Genomic DNA, 8459 nt, shown 5'->3' on the forward strand with positions numbered 1-8459 from the left:
GGTTAAGAGGCTGAGCTCGTAGATGATGATAAATAACAGTTATGTATAATATATTACATTTCTGACCGTATATCCCTGTAATTATTACACACTGTAGCTTTAAGGTTGTAGAACCTGCAACTATTCAGACCATTTGCATGATTCTTTCATGACCATGGTTGAAGGCCGGTACTCGTTTCTAATGTTTGAAAAGTTCCCCTTTGACTCCTCAGACACATTTCTTTTCATAATAGGTCAACATTTCCATTATCTGATCATAAGATTAGCTTTAGCTTAGAAAAGCTGCTAATTTGAATAAAATTTTAAGTAGATGTGAAAACAGACCATGATGCTCTGATGATGAAGCTGGTATTCCATAACTTCCAGTTGATTTGTTTTGACTTGTACAGGTAAACCTGTTTTCTCTCTGAGGCTGACATTTTAGGTAGTTAAAATCTTGACAAAGATCTTAAAATCTAGAATTGTTTAGAAATTTATCCAAAAGACTTACCAATATTTTTTCATTTACAGTTCATGCTATTTTATCTTTTTTTAGGTTTAAGAGTTAAAGTTAATTCCAATGAAAAGAGGATCCTAATTGTTACTAGCTATAGTAGATTATGGTCTTAAAAATAACTTTAGTATCTTGGAAAGATCAAATGCTTTCTAGAACCTTCAACATCTACTATTAGAAGATTTTGGTGCATAGATATATAACATTGACCGTTTTTGGATTAGATTAAATTCACAATAAGGTTTGAATTGTAAAGTTGCTTCCTTTTTAAAGAAAAGAAGATATATATACCCTTTCACATAGATGTCACTCATGTTCTCTCCTGTGATGCTGGTTTCATCTAGAGTTACATCCGTGGTGTTCCAGATGACGACTCGCAGGAAATGCCTAAACAAGCAGACAGGTCAGTTTTATCCATCTGCATCCCCTGGAAAAATCCTTTTTACATACCTCTTAGGTTTGCGGGGCGTGATGTCGAAGGGAGGACCAGGCTGTCCCATGCTTTTTGGGAAGACATCCACCCACATCTGTAGCCGACCCTTTAAATCAACAAATTAAGTAATGGGTTAAAACGTGTAACTTCAGGGCAATGGGTGGCTGGGGGTATGTTCAGTTATTTGACCAAATATCCATACCCATAAAATCTTTTAAATTTGTCATGTTATATGAAATACAGTGAACCACTCAGAAGGAAGTGGATTCAAAGTGAAAGGAGAATGTTTTTTTTTTTTTTTTAAAGGCAACGTGATAGACATTTGTATTTATTGCCCCCAGCTTTTCTGTCTCTGCTGTAGAAATACACCCCCTAGCATAATGCTGCTACCACCATGTTCCAGTCAAGGTTAAGTGTGAACAGTAAGTTTTTCTTCATACGTTCTGTTCGCAGATCAAAGGGTTCTTCAGGGGTTGCCCTTCGGGCACGTGACTTTCACATTTCATTTGCCCAGAAACTATTTTTACTTGCCCAGTATAATGTTTGATAAATGTAGTTCCTAATATTCATTTTTATATATATATCAATGAAACATGTTTGTTTTTTAAATGTTTTTTTTATAATTCAGTAAGTTTCCAGGTTCCTGGTGTGTATCTGCATGCGTCAGATAATGAACTCAAGCCTACATTACCGTGTTAACATGCATTTCCTTCCTGCACATTCTTTGCTTTAAACTGTTGTGTGCATGGAAAAATATAAATTGTAATGTTAAAAATCTAAAAAATTCATCCAGCTGCTGCTTTGCAGAATTCTCCCCCCAAGGAGAGAAAAATCAAGCCATCTAGCGGAAAATCATGCGAAAATGTGTACAAAACAACAAAAATGGCGCCGGCAACGCTTGTGGGGCGTTTTCATCGAATGTCGGTGATTTTAAATTAATTTTGAGTGATAAATAAAAAAAATTTGCAATCATTGCACTTGCCCGGCGGGCAAATGCAATGAAATTTGTACTCTCCCGACAATAAAAACTACTTGCCCCGGGCGATGGTTAACATCAAGCCCTGTTCTTAATATTTGTGTCGTCTGAACAAAACACCCATTTCCATGTTTGCTGCCTTTTCCACATGGCTTATTTTAAAATACAAATCTGACCTCTGGTCAGGCTAATCAAGACATTGTCCCATCTGAGCTGTGCATATCTATAGCTCACCCACATTTGCCACATGGCTCTTAGCTGCTTTAGTGGATGGTGGATCAAACAGAGTTCGGTATATCGCCCTATAAAACAATCTTTTTCCCAGATTCTTTCTGTCCTGATCCTTTTGTCCGGCCATTTCTTCATTGATACTCTGTAACAGTCCTTTAAGGCCCTCATGGAACAGCTGGATTTATATTGAGATATTCTGACACACAGGTGTATTTGGCTCAGTGAATTGTTGCACTGTTACTGGGCACAGATTTTAAGTAATAAATGGCTTTGAAATCTTGATCCCATTGGATTGATTGATGAATAATGACTTACCTGAGACAGATTAGGCTGGAAGGAGCTGTAAAGGGTTCTGGTCTCCACATGTTCAGGAACCAGTCCCTGCGTTCGAAGGACATGCAGACAGAGTCGTTCTCGGGGTGGACCCAAGTGCTGGTGAACTTCCGTGTTACCCTCTTTATGACAAAACAGAGTTGACTTAATGTGCCATAATTGAAGTAAACTGTCCCACTAAATTCATGTGATGATAATGTCTTACCAAACTGGGCCAATGTGTACTCTTTTCCGTTGAAAGTAAGTGATGTGCCATTATCTTCCGTCTTGGGTTTGGACAGGCCTTTTAGACGGGCCAGGTTCTCCAGGATTTGCGACGGCTTCAGCTGATCCCGCCACTGATTGATGCCAGACCTTAAAAGACAGAGCAAATTTATTATGTGTAATTTCTTTTCTTAAAACTAGTAGTTCAAATTATATACCTCCCCCCCCACTCCACTCTACAAAGGTAAAAGCCATTGGGCAGATGGTTTACTTACACGCAGTAGGTCTGAGGAAGGCCGCAGTAGGAGTTATATCGAGACAGGAAGCGGTTCTCTAGGTCGATCACTGTCTCGCCAACCTTCTCATCTCGAGTCAAGAGATCATAGTCATAAACCCCGATTCTCAGGTCCTTGTCTTGAGGCAAGAAGCAGGTCATCTCAAACATCCTGAACAGGAGAAAGGTTTGAAAACCGTCAACATGACATTAGGTGGACGACAGATGAAGAGACGCTCGAATATATTCTAAGACTCACCTTCCAAACACAGGGTTTATGTTGTTGGGCAAATAATTATCTCTGTCATCAAGTGTGTTCCTGCCCACTGATATTTTTATGTATGGATCGCACTAAGAAAATACAAAACAGGTTTAATCTGAGGAAACTGGCTAACCATGTGTGAAAATGAGTGAGTTTTATGGCTGCTTCATTCTCACCCTGCCATTGTTGTCTTTAGGCTGAAGGTCAATCGCCCGAACCACATAAATCCTGACCAGACACTCCTGAGGTCCGCTTTCCGGCAGCTCTCTGAACTGTCGGGGTGGAGGAGCAACACCTGGGTCATCTGATAGGGGGTACACCTTGAACGCACCCTGCAGGTACAAGGCAACACATGTAGAAAGGGTGAAATTATGGTAATTTCCACAGAAGTCACCACTCAGGTTAAAAGCTTCTGAATGGTGCCAGGCTACCTTGAACTCTCCGACCACGGTGGGGTCTTCGTCCCCATTTTCATTCTTGCCTCTCTGCAGCTTGAACGTGTTGCAAAAGTCAGTCAGCCCCTTGAATTCTGGGACAGTCTCCAACTCACAGTCATACACCTGGAAATTTGCACCAACATTTAAGACGACAGCGATCAGAAACATCTGTTTGTCACATATTGAGTCATTACACTCTGGAAGAAGTAAAGGTTTTCATACCTTAAGGGTATCGTAGCCTTTTCTTATGTAAGGACCACATTTCTGCTGGTCTCCAACTGAAGCGTAGAATTTACTCCACCAATCAACCGTTTCCTTTTCCTAAAAATGAAGTGGCATTGCATGATTACCTTGGAATTAAATACTAAACAAGAACTTGAAAGCTAAAGCTGTTTTGCTCTCACCTTTTCTGCCTGCTTTGGAGGAAGACCGGATCAGAAGAAAAAAAAAACAGTCAGTCATAATCATCATCATCAGAAAACACATTGAAGGTGGAGTGATGAAAGATTATTAGGGATCATTTCAGTGTTTATGATTGGTAGCAAGTCTGCTAAACAAGGGCATAACAAAGAGGAATGCAGATGCAACCTTGAGAGCAGATTATTGAAAGTGTAACAGCTTTGCTCAATCAAAGATTAAATCTACACTAGGAACAAACACCTCCACACTGTGTTTGTTAATGAAGGACAAAAAAATCATATGCTTTACAACCTATGGTTTTAAATGCATACAGTTAATTAAATGGCAGCGGTGGCTTAGTGGTTGGAGCTAGACTAGATGTTTGCTTCCTAAACTCGGAGGCTGCCTCTCTGGGTCCCTCAGCTCAACAATTAATCCCAGATTCCTAACTAAAGGCAAATGTTCCAACTGTGGGACCTTTTCTTCTTATTAAGTCAAACCTACTGAACCTACCAATTTTAAACCTGCATAAAATTAAAGAATTTATCATTTGTATTGAATTACCTGGGTCTCAAATGTTCTTACAAAAAAAAATCTTTATGAGTTAATTCATATTTTCCTAACTTCTACAAGCATACAGAACATACTGATAAACATTTTGATAAGCAATAAAAAAAACTTTGTATAATAACAGATTTGCTTAGAGACTTCAACAAGAATCAGTGAAACTAATAAACCTACACTGCAAAAAATTTGAATCTAAGTCCATTTTTCTTTATGACACCATCTAATAAGTGCCTTTTTTATTGAGCAGATAAGTTAGACACTTTGCTAATGGAACAAGACGATTTACATTTAAAATAAGAAAAAAAAACAACTGCAGTCACTTATTCTAAATTAATATCTAATTTAATCAATTTGACTGTGTGATCTAGTGAACTGTAAAGTGCCTTGAGATGACATGTGTCGTGAATTGGCGCCATATAAATAAACTGAATTGAATTAATTATCTTATTTTAAACCTTAAAATAAATTGGCAGATCTTCTAATTTTCTAACTCAAATTAAGGGTAAATTCACTTAAAGAAATTTGTACTCGTTTTCAGAATGTTTTTGCAGTGTGCTTAGTAAATAGAATCCATTTGATTTATTTAAATCAAAGTAAAACGAGCTATCCTCTTAGGGCCTCTGACCACAGAGCTCAATATCTCAACTCACAGAGAGGTGGCAGATGGAGCCGACTTTATTACACATAGTGGCAGGTCTACTCAAGGCAGTTTTTTTCAACATGTATGGGAAGCAACGGTATCTATTCAAAACTTTGATCCAGTACACATATTAAAAACAGGAACATTTGCTTTTCATTACACAAGACAAAAATAGAAACTTTTAAGCTTGTCTGCAAAATACTGTTAATAAAGAAGAACAGAAGAAGAAAGAAGTAACACTGCACATCACCCTGAACGCACCGTGCATACAAGGTTGGCGCTACATCTGGGATAAAGCTAAAAGAAAGCCTGATGGGCTGGGAAAGACTTGAGAATGAGATGGAGGTCTGCCTTCCAGTGGGAGAGGAACTCCACATACTGAAAGCTACAGACCTTAAACCATTCCAGCTTCTTTTAAAAACTGATATTCACAGACAACCTCCATCTGAGTTTCAGCTAAATAAAAAAAAAAGAACAAAAAAAGGGGTTAATTACAGCCAGTAGATATCTAGAGATACTGCTGAAAACAAGAACACTTATCATTCCACCTTCCCTTCACAATTAGGAAAGGATTTGTTGGTTTATGGCAAAAAAATCCTAAAAAAAATATATGAAAAGTTTTGGTTGCAAGACGACAAATTAAAAAAAGATAAAAGAATACAATTCTTTATTGACTGATAACATTTTTGTTAATGTGCTAATCTTAAATTGATGGTAATCGGTGGCAAAGTAGCCATTGATACAAGGTAAAGCATCTGGATACCTTTGCTTATTTCCATGTTATGCCCTTGCTGTGACCAAAGTTAACCAGTGTTCTCATTAAAGTTTCTCTAAATAAATGTGGTTAAATCATTATGACAGCCAGAGTGTAGAGTAAAGCCATTGTGCCATCATGAGGGATTTGTGTCATTGGTTTAGTGAATTAAAAAGCTACAACAAATAATCATACATACAAACTGGAAAGCTGGGGAAGCCATTTTGTTGAAAGCTGCAGACATACTGTACAAAAACTGCAAGCCAAAGCATTGCACAGTCAAAATTTGACATTTAGGAGCCAAATTTTGTTTCCAAGCAAACCCACTGGGACGGAGGTGTGGGGAAGACAAGGGGAGCTGACATTTACCTGAGCCTCCAACAGCGGCCGGGCCTCTTCCATGGTGATAGAAACATCTTTACGTGGCGCCGTCATCATCAGAGCCACTGTTAAAACAGAGTTGATCAAAATTGATCTCTTTATCTGCGATAATATGTAATTTTAGAGTAATGAACTTACTCTTGGAGGCCCTGGCTCCCTCTGAAACTATGACATATGGGTCACATCTGAACTGCTCCAGTGACGTGATGGTGCACTGACCAACCACAGGCTTCCTGCCAAACGGACGGTGGTCGATCACCTTCAGCACAATAGGAGGAGTGTACATCTCATCCTTTGGAAGAAGCTGAATGAAGAGTAGGGAACATATTGCCATACAGGATTAGAAAGAAGCTTATTTGATATCTAAGATTATAAAATGCTGAGATATTGAATTTATGATTACCAATTCTTACAACATATTTCAAGGCTTTAGTTTAAGAGCTTTAAGTCTCTCTACAGTTTTTTTAAGAATGTTTTCATCTTCCATCTGAAAATGAATGCATCGTTGTGTGGTATTAAGTGTGAGTCCTTTTGGCTACTCCCTTATTTAGGGGTTATGAGATGAAAGCCTTTCCTGACTAAACCGTTGTTAGGTTTATTCTTTATACATCATGTGCATTGATAGTTTGTTAGCCAGATTAGACAGAGTAGAAGGCCTTCCTTCACTTGGTGGATGTCACTGTGTGTACCGAGGTCATCTAATCAGGACAGCCTTCGTGTCTCTACAAATACACAGGATATGGGCACATCTTGGAGCCGGACTGATAAAGGACAGCTATCTGTAATCCTGGGGTAAAGAGGCAAGATGCATGAATTTCAAGGCATTGATGGCGTGTCAGTTTCTGATACGGACAGCAAAGCATACACCTGATGCAACACATAGGCTCATGAGGTATAAGAAGCAGGAGAGGACCTTGTTCAAGGCTCAACTTTGCCGGAAGCTCGCTGACGTTTTTTGAGCCCACAGCTGTGCAAACTCCAAGCAATTTCTCTGTCCTGTAACGACCTGACCTGGAATAAACGCTGTTACTTTTTTACTCCTGTTTTATAGTCCTTTTTTAAATGGTTTTACCCAGTTTGAGTTAAGAGTAGTAAATAACACCATAAAATACTAAATGAGTTCAAAAAAAAAATTGTGAATGCAGTTTCATTTAGACATCCAGCTAGTGGTCAGCTTTTTAAATAGGTTTCATTCATAAAACACTGGACACAAAAACAATATAGGAGAGGGACATTATGAGATAATGAAGATAAAAGTGTTTAGATGAGCCCTAAGATCTTTTTTGTTTATTTCAGTTTTTATTAAACATTTTAAGGAGAAAAAAGTGTGAAATTTAAATTTTTTTGCAAAAGAAAAAATGAGTCAATATTTTAAAATTTCTTTGCTTCCATCGCAGCTGAAAGTCACCATGTTTTACTGCTTGCAGGAAAACTAACGCTGCACACTATGCTGTTTGGCATCTACTTCATCAGAACACCTTTAACTTCTTCATTTTCATTCCCCTCTATGCGGCATGTTGTATTATTGCATCACATAAGAACCAATTAACGTAGATTGAAGTCTACAGTTTTACAGGGACAAAATGAAACTGATATTTTACTCGTTTTTAGAAATCTGCTGACAGCATCATTACCACTTTAATGAAGAGGACAGAGCCGGGGAAGTTGGGACTCTTTTTCATGTTCTTGATCACAGCAGACTCCACCCTTTGGCCCCCACACTCTACCACCAAACTGGGGGAAGACACTGCAGCAAGCTGGTACGTCTTCATGTTCCTTAGACCCCATGCCAGAATCTTAAACACAAAGAGGCACACAAAAGCAGAGGTGGTATAGAGAGATAAAGGTCTATACTAGTGCATCAGTGTGAGAGATTGTTCATTACCTCCACAGCGGTGAGCTGAACCACGGGTCGGATACCCTGAGGAACCATGTAGAGGTTCTCAGCTCTCTTTGGGGGAACCAGGGGGAGTTCCGACTCACCTGACTGCAAAGAGATACACGCTCACTTTTTTTGAACAATAATCAAAGTCCTTTTTACTTATGTGCTGCATGCAAGATCCTCACATTTTCTA

General features: G+C 38.7%; 1 protein-coding gene across 1 annotated transcript in view; it reads right to left on the reverse strand.

Moving 5' to 3' along the window:
* Positions 1-599: 599 nt before the first annotated feature.
* The window catches only part of LOC107101035 (myoferlin-like), a 46737-nt gene continuing 38877 nt past the window's right edge, over positions 600-8459 (reverse strand). The window contains exons 34-48 of the mRNA XM_015399788.1: positions 8270-8367; positions 8019-8180; positions 6523-6688; positions 6373-6449; positions 6203-6259; positions 4048-4059; positions 3866-3964; positions 3638-3766; positions 3383-3538; positions 3204-3295; positions 2946-3116; positions 2672-2820; positions 2449-2588; positions 944-1032; positions 600-880 (exon numbers count right to left, since the gene is read on the reverse strand). Coding sequence (XP_015255274.1) covers positions 655-880; positions 944-1032; positions 2449-2588; positions 2672-2820; positions 2946-3116; positions 3204-3295; positions 3383-3538; positions 3638-3766; positions 3866-3964; positions 4048-4059; positions 6203-6259; positions 6373-6449; positions 6523-6688; positions 8019-8180; positions 8270-8367 — 1823 coding nt within the window. The 3' untranslated portion in view covers positions 600-654. The remainder of the gene's footprint in view (positions 881-943; positions 1033-2448; positions 2589-2671; positions 2821-2945; positions 3117-3203; positions 3296-3382; positions 3539-3637; positions 3767-3865; positions 3965-4047; positions 4060-6202; positions 6260-6372; positions 6450-6522; positions 6689-8018; positions 8181-8269; positions 8368-8459) is intronic.

The sequence above is a fragment of the Cyprinodon variegatus genome, unplaced genomic scaffold (assembly GCF_000732505.1).
Source record: "Cyprinodon variegatus isolate N-32 unplaced genomic scaffold, C_variegatus-1.0 Scaffold1046, whole genome shotgun sequence".
In the NCBI taxonomy this organism is placed as follows: Eukaryota; Metazoa; Chordata; class Actinopteri; order Cyprinodontiformes; family Cyprinodontidae; genus Cyprinodon; species Cyprinodon variegatus.